At 45.9% G+C, this 15,269-nt stretch overlaps 2 protein-coding genes across 3 annotated transcripts in view; one reads left to right on the top strand and one right to left on the bottom strand.

The window, feature by feature from the left end:
- LOC8028334 (25S rRNA (cytosine-C(5))-methyltransferase nop2) overlaps nt 1-6,953 on the bottom strand; it is a 46,663-nt gene extending 39,710 nt beyond the window's left edge. Inside the window, exons 1-3 of the mRNA XM_029967612.3 lie at nt 6,746-6,953; nt 6,585-6,618; nt 6,449-6,522 (exon numbers count right to left, since the gene is read on the bottom strand). Of these exons, the coding sequence (XP_029823472.3) occupies nt 6,449-6,522; nt 6,585-6,618; nt 6,746-6,842 (205 nt within the window). The 5' untranslated portion in view covers nt 6,843-6,953. The remainder of the gene's footprint in view (nt 1-6,448; nt 6,523-6,584; nt 6,619-6,745) is intronic.
- A 6,102-nt stretch (nt 6,954-13,055) lies between these two features.
- On the top strand, nt 13,056-15,239 carry LOC121836137 (piggyBac transposable element-derived protein 2-like). Of its 2 annotated transcripts, none has more exons than XM_042290896.1 (2): nt 13,056-13,157; nt 13,437-15,239. In XM_042290896.1, exons 1-2 carry the CDS (start codon nt 13,115-13,117, stop codon nt 14,024-14,026), a joined length of 633 nt encoding a protein of 210 aa, XP_042146830.1. In that variant the 5' UTR covers nt 13,056-13,114; the 3' UTR covers nt 14,027-15,239. The 2 variants fall into 2 exon arrangements, with proteins under 2 accessions (XP_042146830.1, XP_042146829.1); XM_042290895.1 differs by having other exon boundaries at nt 13,066-13,157; nt 13,437-15,233.
- The last annotated feature ends 30 nt before the right edge of the window (nt 15,240-15,269 follow it).

Genomic DNA, 15,269 nt, shown 5'->3' on the forward strand with positions numbered 1-15,269 from the left:
GCGGGACAACGAGGCCTACTAGATAGCTGGAGTAGTGAGTACAGAAAACTATTAGTAGGGCAAGGTCTGTACAAAATAAAAATTAAACACGCTCTTTTTCAATAATAAACATATAAAAACATTGATTTAAGATATCAGCACAATCTTTTATTTCAATTCGCTTCTCAAGTGTAGACCGCTGCTGACGAAAGTATGTCTTTAGCAGCCAAAAAGGAGTTGCGGGAGCTCAGGTTCACGAAAAGGACCTTTACGCTAAATGCCATTTGAGTTGCCGTGTGGCACTACTTAAATGACATTAACATCCACACTAAAGATCGTTCTAGGTGCCCATTTGACAGGGGTATTAATCTTTTACTTGGGTAGATTTGTTCCTTGAAATTTTGGTGCAATACTTCCACCACCTTCAGACACCTCTGCGGTAACTTGCAGCGAGATACGCTACCAAGCCTATTCATGCAGTCCCCTTAAAGGTATTCCCAGATTCGGGATTCCGCACAGAATGTTTGCTAGGGTTGTGCAAATATTTAAATTTTCGATTAGTAGCTTCGAATAATAAGCTATTCAATATTTGCTTCTATGTCAACTGCAATATTCATACTTTTCGAAGTGTTGAACGCGGCAGGTTTGCCCGATTAAGCGCGCTTTTTGCCAAGCACCGGCGCACTGTGAAGAAGAAACGCCTGCAGAGCTCGCTTCCACAGGTGATGCTTCTCCGCAGTGCACTGGTGGTCGGTTTGAAGAGCACTCAACGTAGCTAAAACGCCGCGATCAACAAGTTTGAAATGAACAAATATTGCAGCCGTGTGCTTAGGAAGAAAGCACACATTCAAAGCGGGATGATGTACACGTGCGCCTGGTGTGTCTAAAAAGAAACGAAACCTTTGCGTGTGTCCACCTACATTGCAGTAAAATATTCAAAATCAAAGTGGCTATTATGCATGAGTGTATGTTAGGTAGTTATTCCCTGTCAGCCTGCGTCAATCATTCGTAGCAGATGAAAAAATATTTGCCTGTATCAATAATATGTATGCATCCCCTCGATTAAGTATGGCTGGGCATCTCTATGCACATTTGCAAGTCCGGCTTCAGGGCGCTGCCATCTTGCTCGCCTGGGGTGTGCTTGGTTGAGTCATAATCCGATTACGAAGCCTTGCTTAGCCAGCGTAATCGGATTACGGCCGCGCACAAGAGCGCATCCCACTGAGGAAGATGGCAACGCCCAGAGACCGGACTTGCAAACGTGTATAAGGTTAATGTAATGTCAAATATGTCATTCACTTGCCATCCCAACGTGGGCACTGGACTTTTTGAGACCAGAGCCGATAAATATAGCTACATTAAAATTAACTTAGCTTAAAAATGGGCAAGTGGAAATTTGGGAAGAACCTTCCCGAGTTCAGCTGTGTTTCCATTTAGCATGATGCAGTAGTGAAAGACTTAAAGAAATTAATCGATATTCAAGTCGAAAATAATCAGCCAAAAGCACTATTTGCTTCAAAGTCAAAATTTAGTATTCACACATGCCTAATGTTTGCAGCACCATGTGTCGACCAGCAAGGGCAGCCGATGTTTCGAAAAGCTGAGCAAACCTAGCATCGCGGCTTTCTGCTTCGACTACAAAGTGCCACCACTTTTGCACCAGTTGCCTAAAGGATTCCACAAAAGGTCACACGTCAAGATTTTCAGTCTCCTTAAAAGCCGACGTACACTTCGCGCTTTCCACTTTTGCCCGCCTCCCCCTTTCCCATATCCTACTTGAGCTTAGGGGAGGGGAGCGCTAAGAGGATCATTTTCCCTGCAGAAAACCGAGGTTGTACGTCGGCCTTTAAAATTGGTCAATGGCGCAGTCGACGAGGGAACTATGCCCCCTCAACACAACCCAAGCACTTGGCAGTCGTTCAATGTACGAGGCTTTTCATAGCAGTTAATACAGCTCCGACCCGTTAAAACATGCTGCCACACTCGGTCTCACCATAACTTGGCAAATGGCAAACGCCACAATCCCAGTGAACCAATCGGCGTGTTGGAGGGAGACGTGCAACTATATCTCGCTAGTTGCATGCAGTGCTGTCGAAACCGTGTGTGCGAGAAAGAGGAAATCAGCTTTTGTAGGAATTTCGAGTGACAGACTGACCTCTGAAGGGGACAGAAGCACCGTTTGGCTTCTGTCCCCTTGAGACGCTTCATCGCACGCTAATCTGGTTTTTGCGCAAGCGCAGAGCTGCTCACACCTGGCAAAGGCGGGCTTGTTTGGAAACGGTGCACAGATGCTTCATCGCACGCTAATCTGGTTTTAGAGCACGCGCAGTGCTGCTCACACCTGGCAAAGGCGGGCTTGTTTGGAAACAGCGTATAACGCAACGCGGTTTTTCGCAACTCGCAAAAGAGGGTCCAAGTAAGAAGGAAGTTCCTCCTTCGTCCAACTGCTTGCGTTACATTCATCTTGCTTTTGTCGATGGAAATCAGGAAGAGAGACATTCACCCCTGTACCTTTGATAAGGGCTGTCACACACTTTGCCCCTGTTGCTCTCATTGGCTGGAGGGGGCCGTAGCATTCATTCTTTGCCAAGTTAAAGGCAACTCTGCTTCATTTTTGTTTTTAAAAGACAATGCAGTACTCTTCAGTATCCCCCAGAAAGACTGCACATCAAAATATTACGACCTAGCTCCATCTAAATGTTTTTAAACGGTCCAACAAACAGGAATGTGCAAAATTGTCAAAATCGGCTGACAATAATGGGCAAACTGAGGTACAATCAACAGGGCAGTCAAGGGTATGGTGTTGGTATGGCCAACACAAATCTAAACATTGCTACGTTTTGTTTGTTTTCACTTCTCCGGGCAGGCGTAATAGGCGACTTGAGCAGCATCTCCTCTCAGCGCACAGCGGCGCGCTTCCCCGCTTAGGGAGCCGTCGGATCGTCCAGCCATTTCTTGCTTCACAACGGTTGCCGTGGTCTTGCTGTTTGTGATTACTGTCTCCCAGAACTTCATTCACACTATGTGTGCGGACTGATGCCAAGGTTGTGCAGATGTCGTCAGATATCATAGACACCATAAACGTGCCTATGACTGCGTTGCAGACGACACTTGTGTCGCCTTGCTTGCATCGCCCACCACGGTCACCATCTTCGAGGTCTTTTTCTATCGCGGGTGTCGTCTGGCCGGACCTTTTGAGCGTGGTTTAGCAGCATTTTACAACTTTAAAGGGTCTTTTTGACCGAAACTAGGGTTATTCTTATACTTTGGTGCTTTTGAAGCGCCATAGGAGTAATTTTTGTGTTTTAGTTCGATTTTGTCGCTATCAAACTCGTTCAACACGGCCGCGTTGCTCCCTCGGCTCCATGAAGCGCTCCGTGTCGCGCGCCGTGCCCACGGCGGTAGCTCTTGCAAGAACTGATTTTTCTACTTTGATGCTTTTTGTAGCACGGTGTGATTACTCTTTGTTTTGTTTTGCTAGTTTCTGTATTGTTTTCCTCTAGCAGATTTTCTGCACTACGGCCGTGTAACCTTGTTGCTCCATCGCCTCTGTGTCGTACATACGTCGTGCCTTCGGTATTTGTTCCTGTGCAGAAACATACCGTGCAACTAAAAGAGTGCGTAGCGTATGAAAAATGCGGCGCATTTTTCATTAGCCCAAGCGTTTTAAAAACCGCATGTAAGCGATTTGGCGAGACAAACGACGGCGACCCACTTCGCTGCCGCTTTGTTGCCACTCGGTCACTCGCGCGAGGAGGCAAACCGAATGAAAGCGACGGGAGCACACGACCAAGGCGATGAGCGCTAACTTTTCTAGAAATCCCAAAACCGAGCTACGTGATGAGTAACAGTGAAGGGCAAACCGCATGTAAGCGATTTAGAGAGTGCCGGCGACGAGCGTCGCTGTCGTGTCGCCGGTTTTTGGATTTCTAGAAAACGTCGCTAATCGCCTTGGTCGCTTGCTCCCATCGTTTTCATGCAGTTTGCCTCTTCGCGCGAGTGACCGAGCGACAGCGAAGCAGGTCGTCGTCGCTGCTTGTCTGATCGCTGTAGCTCGTCTCGTCCCATCACTCGCTAAATTGCTTACATGCGGTTCAGCCTTTGGCGGCAACGAGAAAACTAAAACGGCCCACCCCCGAGATAAACCTTTTTCTCTCTTTTGTTCAACGAAGCTCCTTCAACTATATGAAATTAGCACACACTACCAACGTACGATCGCATACCCAAGCCAGCCAAATTGCGACCTCGAAGATGGCGGATCGACGGTGGCGCTCCCAGGCAAAATCGAACCTGCAGGCTTAGTGAATACCACCTATACACCGTTCCAAGTAGGTCGATGCAGAAAGAGAAAAACACTCTCGAACCAGAGCGGTGCGCCAACGCTCTGCTTACCCTTTCCCTTGAAAGCTCGTCTGCTTCACGAAGTGGACTGTTAGAAAGCATGTGCGCAGTGTACGGAGGTTAAGTTGTTTTGACAATGTTAGGCGCCGCTTTGACATTATAGCGTGTATTCGCATGTGACATGGCCTATGCAAGAAAAGAATCGACCGGGCAGCACTGCGCTGTAATTGGTTGTACAAATAACAAAAAAAAAAACGTAAAATAAACGCCAGTTCAGTGTGCGAGACCCACGCTGTCAATCAGGATGAATATGGGTGCGGCATGTATATGCTGCACCGGTTCCCCACTGCTCCGGACCTACGACGCCGGTGGCTGGCGAATTTAAACAGGAAAGACTTTTTGCCATCGAAGAGCAGTCGTGTGTGCTCCGACCATTAATTGGACGGCTGGCGAGCTGCGGAGAACCCCGTGCCGTTCCTTCGCCTGGGGTACGACCGAAAGGTAAGCGGAGGGCGGCTTAGACATTGACAAAAGAAAACAGCTGCGTGACTCCTGGTCTACTGATATAATAGTACACGCCGCAACACACAGTTTGCGCGCAAATAAGTCTCTCGCGAGGCGTTTACAGAGATGCGCATCAATGTGCCAATATTGTGACAGTGGATTCCAAATAAAAAAAACAAAAAACGGATCCGTCGCACTTTCTATTTGTCGGTTTTATATATCGATTCATATTTAAATTTGAGGTTTCTACTATTTCAATTAAAGCAGACGTGGCAGCGCAGGTCTGAGCCGCTAACCGCGCAATTAGTTCAAATGTTCCCGGCGCCCCCAAGCTGCGACAACTCGAGTTTAGCGCAAATTCACAGGTCGTAATTCGTGCCATCCTGGCTTCGTTCAATCCGCAATTTCACTAGCGATCCTCAATTTCACTAGCAATCCCCAATTTCGCTAGCGATCGAAACGCCGAGTTCGGTTTGGGAGTGACAACTGCCCCAGAACAGCGCAAAAAATTACCCACAAAAAGATGCCAGGAAGACAGGATGCACTTTTCTCCATGTCTGACATACAAATTAGGATAGTGCTTTCCTCCGTGGACGAAGACGATGAGCCAAGGACGCCGAATACGGCAGCCGTGCTGCAGAAGCAGCTGCAAACGGTGTGACTCGGTGAGCAGAGTAACAGTCCAGTAATGGCAGTCGGTGATTCAGGTGGGTTCAGATTCTCCCAAATGCCCGAATGAGGGTAGGCGGCGCTACACTCGTTAAAATGGCGCCGGCAAGGAAGCCCAACTTGGAACGGTGTATACAGGGTGTCACAAAAGAAAATTTACAGTCTTTTTTACTGCAAAAATCAACTAGGCATCATCGAAAGCTCATTCTCCGCCCAAAGGTAGAGCTAGAGGTCACAACAAGATGCCAAAGTTTCAGCCCGATCCGATAACTTAATCAAAAGTTATTAGTGATTTTCTGAAAATTTCAATGGGAAAATGGCCGCCAACGGAGTTTTCTAACACATGGGGCTCTATGGCACCAGAAACCGAAAATGGGCAAAAATGGGCTCCATTTTCCCATTGAAATTTTCAGAAAATCACTTATAACTTTTGATTAAGTAATCGGATCAGGCTGAAACTTTGGCATCTGGTTGTGACCTCTAGCTCTACCTTTGGGCGGAGAATGAGCGTTCGACGATGCCTAGTTGATTTTTGCGGTAAAAAAGACCGTGTAAATTTTATTTTGTGACACCCTGCAGTAAAGTACTCCCGAGTGAATAGTGAATCATGTTGTAATTAGTATCAGCACCACTAACTGGCAGGAACAAAGCTGGGTCTGCCAGAGAAAATCAAATAAAACCATCGTAGAGTCAGACCCTAGTGTCTCATCAAATGAAGCAACTTCTGTATTAAGCTCGTTGTTTAACAGTGCGAAAGAATCGAGTTCTTCTTGGCCCCCGGCAGTCAGACCTCATGTGATATTCTCGACATTTTGCAGGAATCTGATGCGGCAAACAGCACGAGATTTGTATTTAAACCTTTACAACGTGCAATACGAGACATGAGTGGGAGAGCTGTCACCAAACGCAGTAGGCCACAATTTAATCAATCAAGGAGAAGATGGAAGTCACGCACCGTCCGACGCGCCCATCTTGTGCTCGTTGCTACGTTTGGAATCATTCTTCCGAAGATTCTGGCTTTTCTTGAGTCTGCACGATTGAAAACACGGTTAGCAATGCTTCGTCCAGAAAAGAAGCTACCCAAGTCTTACCTTTTTAGAGCCCTTCTCGAGGGTGGGAGGTCCGCTAGAATATATTGAAAATTTTATGAGCCAGTTGATGCAAGCGGGCTACGTTAGATTTCTGAGATTTTCAACTAGAGTGACTCCGATCGACGAGCACGTGCGCGTAGTCGCCAAAACACACGGATTACCTTTGAGGGATTTCGGCAGTTCCGGCGGCTTCTGGAATTTCGACTTTCGACTCTTGACTCGTTTAGGTTTTTCATCGAAGTTTCCTTTACGTCCCATCGCGACAGAACAACGGTTATTGCAGTTTTGTCCTTTTTATCTGCTGGTGATACTCACTTCACGACCGAAACTGCACACACCGCACGCACACATTCCTTGCAATGCTGCAAGCTGCAACCATCGAAGCGACATCATGATGATTGTGATGCCACTTGGTATTCTGACAAAAAAAACGAAACGGACAAAACATTTTTTCAAACGTATGTTAATTTTTCTATTTCGTTGAACTTTTCAGATGAATTTTTGTTTCAATGCTTTTTAATGTACAAAAATATTGTTTTATAACTTCAAAATTTAATCAAGCCAGTTATTATCAAGATCCTGCTGATTGGCCGATTGGCTGGCGCGGCTGGCGGGCCGGCCGGCCGGCGGAATTCGAACTTTTGAACGGTTTGAGCAGTTCAAGCGCTTGAGTTGCTTCAGTTTGTTCCTACTTTCTTAAACATCGCAAGAAGAACGTGTTCAAGAGTTGCAAAAGAGTTGAGGCTGAGCTCAGGTCTTGAGCTCTCGTGATTCACCTGCACAAGAACGTGAGAAGTTGATTCAATTTCCATCCGTCACTAATAAGTCGCGGTGTATGGAGGCGATTGTCGTCCTAGGCTTCATAATACGGTTTGTAGAGTCAAGCCATCTGTTGGTTTTGTACAAACAAGTGACTGCTATATGTCAGCGGCGGCCACATAGCTTGCAAGTGTCACCATTGCTGGGTACTGACGGTTATTGCTACTAACTGGTTTCTTCGAACTACAGCTTCTGTGATGTGGAGCTAACACAACGAACCGATCGCTCGTATGTCACATGCAAGCTATGTATAATGAAACCCTGAATTACTGGCGGACGTCGAGTAATGATGGGGTCTTGTTTGTAGATTCCGCGATGCCAACCGCATCTCCAGAGTGCTGCTCCAGCTTGTGATGCGTTGTTGATATCCCTATGTTCCATCTCTTGCGCGGCTACCAAGTGAGTCGCTGAAGCTACTGAACCCGAAAGAGTCTTACTCTTTCTCTCAAAATGCTTATCCGGCATAAACACTCCAAATAGTATTTTTTTATTATTATTATTAGTGCCGCTTGCTCCTCTGACCTCTCCTTCTGGTTAACGAGTCCCGCAGCCGACGCTACGAGCTAATGGACTAATCAAGCAGCGTCAAAAGCGCAGGTCACTGGGCCCTTTTCTGTTCATGATTGGTTCAGCAATGGTAGAACACGTACTGAAGAAACATGAGGAACACCATGATTGTGCGTTTTCGACGCTGTCTGCAGCTCGTAGTGTCGGCTGCGTCTGAACTTGAAGGGATACTGAACCAAAGAATTTAATGTCCATAATAAGTGGTGCAGGTTCTTTCCACGAGCCAGCAGCCGCCGGTGTGCAGCACTCGCAACGAAAATGACGTCAAAGACCTCCATTCGCGCTTAAGAGGACAGTGAAATGCATGGGCTTCGGGCCAAAAGGGAATAAATACAGGCTTTTCATCTCTACAAGTGAAAGCTATGTGCTTGTTAGACCAATTAATTGCTTACCTTTTACACCAGACACCACTGTGTCGATGAAAAACTTCTCTTTGTTCTCCTTTGGCCCGAAGCTCATACATTTCACTGTCATCTTAACCGCGAATGGAGGTCTTCTGGGTTGTCATTTTTGTTGCATGTGCTCGCGCACACCGGCGGCTGCTGGCTCGTGGAAAGAACATGCGCCACTTATTATGGACACTAAATTCCTTGGTTCAGTATCCCTTTAAGCAAAAAAAAATTATATAGTTTGATTGCGCCATCTATTGACGGTGCGCAGAATGAAGATTTTAGTGCAAAGTCGATCGGCCACCATTTGCATATCCTACAAGTCGCTTAAAGTGACTGGTGTGAACTAGACATGTTTCCATGCTTCAGCTTGTTCTAAAATATCTGTTTGTCCCACGGGATTTATACCAGGTTCCTCGAGATCATAGGCGTAGACTACGGAAGGGGGGCATCGGGGCTCGTGCCCCCCCTGGCGAGATTCAGGGAGGGCAGAGCCCCCCCTGGGCCATGATTCTTATCGAGACGCTGTTTACGTGCCATGTAACGAGCTTCTAGTAGCGGCATGTAAACAAAATAACACACACAGCGACGGACACATGGTGATGTACATACGCTGTAAAATGTACCCCCTAAAATAAAGTACTGATACTTGCCAGTGTAAAAAAAAATTGCGCAACCTCCCCCCCCCCCACCACCAGAGAACTTCTCAGCCTGCTCCCCCTCCCCCCAGTGGAGTCTACACCACTGCTCCAGATCATAAATGGGACGATCGCTGGAGTGACCTTTTTACGAATGTAGCAAACACTGATAGGATATCGAGTTCTGAAGCATCCACGCCTCTTGGCAAAATGTTGGATGTTTGTTCTAAGCATCGTCTGGAGATTCCTCCATCAGAACCCCATCCGTACGATGAAGCTAGAGATCTGGGCTAACCTTGATGACTATCACAAAGCGGTACCGCTGTCTAGATGAAGGACAATGTCTAAATGCAGGCCATTACAGTCCCCAGGATTCCAAACAACCAAAGACTTTTTTATGATAAAGAAAAAGTTCTTTTAGCGATAATTTTTGTTGTAAAATATTTAATGGTGCTGGCAGGATATCTTCAAAAGTTCCAATCTTACGCTATTGTACTCTTCATTTTAGACAGCATTAAACTATTTAATTTCCCCTTTATGATGAACTACACCGGACGCCATGAGCCATCCTGGCCAATCCAGCGCTGCAAGCAGGGTTGTAAAAATTACTTCAAAAATGTACCTAAGATACAGTTTCAGTTACTCATACGAAAAGGTACCTAGGTACTTACTTAAAGATGCACCTAAGTACAGGTACAGTTACTTCAAAGATACTTTCTTTATTTTCCATAAAGTTTTCAGAATATATTGGAAGTAGAGCTTTCTATACTGAGGATACAAACAAAAATGAGTTCGATAAATGTGCTTTATTGGTGCCGATACAAGAAATAAGGAAAACCGCATTCACATGAGCCAATGCTGACGTTGACGGGCCCAGAAGACATCGGCCACATGAAGAAACGCATGGGTTGAGTGCATATGCACCTAACCTTCGCAACGAGTCAAAGGCTTCAAGTTTCCTTGCTTTTTTTCTTCTTTCGTTAGGGGGAAGAAAAACAAGCTTTTTTTTTTTCTTTCTAAACTTTTCAGTTTTGATAACTGCAAAATCTGAGCATGATTTATTGGGTGGAAACTGTATTATATACATGATGTTACATTGCTTTGTAATCATAATTTATTTCCAATTATATTTTATATTGTATTTATGGCAGACAAGAGCCACCACCAGGGTAAGACACTGCCAACAGAAACTGTGTACATCTTTCAAGTTATCCCCTCCCTTTTATAGCTGTCAGAGGAGCTTCAAACACGCAATGAAGTCGATTTCAGTGGGGGATGATCTAGCGCACACCAGCTCGGAGCACGTGGAGCGAAAGCTCGCGCTGCAAAACCCAGGGATCCTGGGTTCGAGCCCCACCCCTGCCCGTTTCGATCTGGATGAGCATCGTACCGGCGTGCGGTCGTGTACCACTACTGCGTGATGCACGTTAAAGACCCCAGGCTAGCGGTTGTGCCGCACTGGCTAAATTGCTCATCTACAGCTGGGAGACTCGTCGCCCCTGTGAGGCAGACCAAGTTCTAGGCTGTATAAACACACACACAACCCAATTTTTCAGTGGGGGATGAAGGAAGCAGGCGGCTGTTTTTCCTAAACGGAGTTTCGAAGCGATTCAATAAATTGGTGTCGCTAGAACGGCATCGCTAATCCACCGTTTGCTCAAATGAACACCGCCTTTCGCTAAAGTGTCGTTCAATGAAACGTTATGGGCAGGGCTTCGGTCACTAGAACATTGTTTGATCATGCCAGTGCCTCCCAGGTCGTACCCAACTCAATGTTAATCATGGCGCATGGTAGTGTGTTAATACTTCAAGGTTTATAGTTTCTAAGTTTCTACCATTTTGGCAAAGCGAATAGAAAAGTACCTGCAAAAAGTAACTTTACGTAGTGACAAGTTACTGGAAAATGTACCTAAGATACAGATACCGAGAAATGAAAGTTGAAAGTACCTAGGTCTGTACCTAGGGTTACCAAGGAAGTGGGGAGGGGGGGCAGCTCGAGAAAGGAAAAGGGAGCCACAAAAGGGGTTTATACAAACAATGATGATAACAGGCGCTGCCCGGCAACGGTGTCGCCCCGATTTCCGGCTTCCCATGGCTTGCATGCTAAAGTGGCTAAAGCCTCTCACAGCCACTGCTAGCCACCGCAGCATTGCTTCGTGCGATTCATGCTTTGCGGCATGACACACAGTGTTAAGCGTGCATTGGGTCGCAAAGTTTTTAACTGAACGGTCTTGACCTAATCCGGGACATATTGCTGTCCCGGCAAGAAGGATGCAGAACTCGGGACGCTAAATGAAAAGTCGGGGTGGTCCCGCCAAATCCGGGACGGTCAGTAACCCAGTCTGTACCTCATGTGCAACAAAAGTACCAGATACCGATTTCCAGTTACTTGTGCCTAGGTACTTTACAAACCTTACTGCGAGCATGTTATGTGACCCTACGTTCTGCACATCGCTTTGACCCTCCGGAAGGTCTTATGACACTTCGACCCCACTGGACTGACTCTGGTGCAGTCCATTGTCATGTGGAGTGAAGTATACAACATGTAAACGAACGCCTCTAAGGCACTTTAGACAGCCTGCAAAAAATTGGTTTTCTCGCGTATCATGTTGCACTTTACTTACAGGGGCGCAAGCAGGCGGTGGAAGTTTACGGGGGAAAAATAAAATCATAAACTCTCCTCAATAAAAAAACAAACAAACAAAAAAAACGACTTGTTGTGGGTAGTTTGTGCTGCCACTTTGCAGACGACGCACGCGTAGAGAGAAATGCTATCGACAGATGGGCATACACTGCATCGAGGGAGCGCTGTCCGATTCGTGTTTTTTTTTGCAAGATTGTCTGCTATCAACCCCAATCGGCCGGCACTCTCTTATTGCGCCATTTGTTGGCAGCATTTCTTTTTGCAATGTAAACTGCCCAGAGCTGGATTTTTTTTTTTCTTTAATAATGAGGTAAGTTTATGTTTTGATGTTTTCACTGTAAACTTCCACCACCTGCTTGCACCTCTGTAGTAAATTGCAGCAAGATGCTTTGAGAAACTGATTTTTGCGGGCCATCTAAACTACCTTAGAAGCGTTAATCTACATGCTGTAGTACAACCAACCTGACTATATTGGTTATGAGTAGGGTCCTTCGTTTTCCGATAAAACCCAATATTTACACCTCGAGCATGTTTCTTGAAAACAAGGTTAAACCCGATTTTTCTCCGAATTCATAAATTAAGTTCCACCATTTTCTGAATTACTCTGCTCTGAAAATATCTTGTAGGGAACAAAGGGTTGGTAGGAACGCATGCACTAGCTTCAGACTTCGGAAACAAGCCTAGATTCGGTTGGCTTCACTGAACTGGAGTGCCCCAAAATGTCGCCTTTAAATATATGCATATTGTGGAGTATTCTTTGCCCTTTGCTTTCCATTTCAACCATTGCAAGAAAAAGAGAAGGATGATAAACTACTCTCAGTGCTTTGGTTTGAAAGAAACGGCAGATATTCTCTTCCTGTCTAACTGAAGTGATGTTACCATACATTGGCAAATGCACACGTAAACTGTCCTGTTGAGAGAACATAATCTCGATCCAGACATTTCTAAAACCGAAGAGGACTGGGATGGAGATAGAGATGCTCTTGGCGTAAAAAAGTATCAAGGATCATAGAAAATCGAAAAGTCCAAGTGAGCTCTTATACTCTGTTCCAATCCTATCTTGTGCACTTCAGTTACTTGAATGTGTAAGAAAAAACAAGTTCTATATATTAAAACCTATCCATTCTCTTTACTGTTAATTGTACTTGTATCTTTCTAAATATGTAACCCGAAAAATCAGAATTCCAGTATAAGCTTTTGAAAAACCCCGATTTCTCCCTGCTTGCAGTGATGCGATCGCTGTGCCATTTCTGCCAGACTTCTCCAAAGGGTTTACTCTGCTACATCTTGCTACATTAGCCTCCTGAGACCCTGCGTCCACCAGTGTGGACATTGGGTTTTTAATTGTTGAAAAAAAACGGCGCCGCACATAGGAAAGAACTCCAGTCCATCGTGATGGACATATTCTGTGCTGCCATCTGGTGGAGTGTGGAGCAAACAGCACTGAAAACAACTCGCTGCTCGTAGTTGCAAATGGCGACCTGCAGCACTCGCACGTTCTACGGCCGACGCCAAGGTATGTAATCAGTTTACATGATTTACATAAACAGAATCTTTGTAAATTTATATTTCTAGTGCTCTTGAAAGTTCAGAGATGGTTAATAATGCTTAATATTGACAACAGTATTAGCATGGGTTGCAGTAGTCGCTTTCCAAATGTGTGTCCGCGTGGGTGGACGCTGGGACCCAAAACTTGTGACTTGATTTTCGCGATGACCATATTTTGCTCGCTATCAATGTCAAACACTCGCGAATTGAAAGCAATTGGTTTGTTTGACTCTGTTATATTTTTCAGGACTAACAACAAGTCAGGCTGATGCCATTTTAGACAGTGTGTGCGGTGCCACAAGTTCTGACGTTGACGACTCTGACGATGACATTGATTTTGTGGCAGCAGAAAATGAAGTTAGAGAAGATTCTTCGTCTTCCGACGAATCAAGTGATGAAGATGAATCGCGGCCGCCTGCCAGGAAAGTTTGGAAACCCTCTGCCAGCCCCCCATCAAACTCTGGCGCACAAGTTTTGGAGACTGGGTGCCGACATGATCCAAGCAAGGGAACGTTCACACCTGGCGACTACTTTCGGCAGTACTTCGCTTCCAGCATGTATGAGACACTGGCTGAAAAGACTAACATTAGGATCCTGGAGCGAAATGGGACGATCGCAAAAGTAACAAGGCAAGAGGTTCAACATTTTTTTGGAATATCTATGTTGATGAGTACAACTGGGTACCCCCGTCTTCGTTACTACTGGAAGGCTGGACTTGGAGTGCAGTTGATAATCAACGCCATGGCCCGAGACAGGTTTTTCCGGATCCGTTCTAACCTCACGTGCACAACAGAGATCGAGGTGCCTGATGCAGTAAAGAAGGGGGACAGGCTGTAGAAAGTGAAGCCATTTGTGACCATGATTCGGGATGGATGCCTCTCTCTGCTGCGGCCGAACTGTTTCTCGATCGATGAGCAGATGGTCCCTTTTACGGGAAGAACATCACTCAAGCAGTATGTTCCAAACAAGCCGCACCCCATAGGCCTCAAGAATTTCGTCCTTGCGGGACAGGATGGATTGGTTTACGATTTTCATCTGTACCAAGGAAAATCTACTTTTCCAGACTATGGACTTGGGGTGTCAGGAAACTCCGTCGTACATCTGTGCCAAACCATCCCACAGGATTCCACACTTTATTTTGATCGGTGGTTCACGTCTGTACCACTTCTCGAAACACTGCTTAGGAAGAAGATATTCGCAACTGGAACGATAATGAAGAATCGGATCCCGAAAACAGCAGAGCTGGCTTCAGACAAGGAATTAGCAAAAGAATCTCGTGGGAAATCAGATGCTGTTCTGAAACACGATGGCAGTCTCTCCATAACCAAGTGGTATGACAAAAAGGCAGTCACACCTGCATCCACAGCATTTGGTGTTGAACCCGTTGGTACATGCCAGCGATACAGTAAGCAGGAGCACAGAAAGGTCGCAGTCCCTCGTCCAATGGTGGTCCAAAAGTACAACGAAAAAATGGGAGGCGTTGACCTCTGCGACAGGATGATGTCGTTTTACAGCCAACGTCGCCGTACCTCAAGATGGACCCTCAGGACGATGATTCACCTCGTTGACCTGGCCTGCGTGAATGCATGGATTGAGTACCGTGCAAACAAGAAGTATCTCAAGCAACCTGCCATGCAGTACATCGAATTCAAAATCAGTGTGGCTGAGTCACTTCTCAGTACCATACTTGAAGAGGATTCAAACTCCAGCGATGAAGACACGGTTGAAGTTCCACGCAAGAGAGTCAAGCCGCTGCCAAGCTTGCCAGTCCGGACGTCACAGGCACTTCACATGCCAAAGAAAGAAAGCATCAAGAACGCTGCACGGTGCAGGAACCCTGGCTGCTCAAAGAAGACTCGGCACCGTTGCACGTCCTGTGACATCTACCTTTGCATTGAAACTGACCGGCACTGCTTCTTTGATTTCCATACCAAGAAATGAGTCATTTCTTTGCCGGTATCGCTCCAGTTTTGTTATTTGTCCTCCCAAAGCCTAACCTGAAAACGTTAACTCGCAAAATGTTGAATAAAGTTTGTGTTCATTTTCCTGACTGAAGTGTAAAGTCCCACTGTCCATGTGG

This window comes from Ixodes scapularis, unplaced genomic scaffold (genome assembly GCF_016920785.2).
Source record: "Ixodes scapularis isolate PalLabHiFi unplaced genomic scaffold, ASM1692078v2 PGA_scaffold1__304_contigs__length_218370807, whole genome shotgun sequence".
In the NCBI taxonomy this organism is placed as follows: domain Eukaryota; kingdom Metazoa; phylum Arthropoda; class Arachnida; order Ixodida; family Ixodidae; genus Ixodes; species Ixodes scapularis.

Excerpts from the sequence above, each read along its gene's own strand:
- LOC121836137 (XM_042290895.1), top strand. The coding sequence starts at position 14,048 with ATGATTCGGGATGGATGCCTCTCTCTGCTGCGGCCGAACTGTTTCTCG.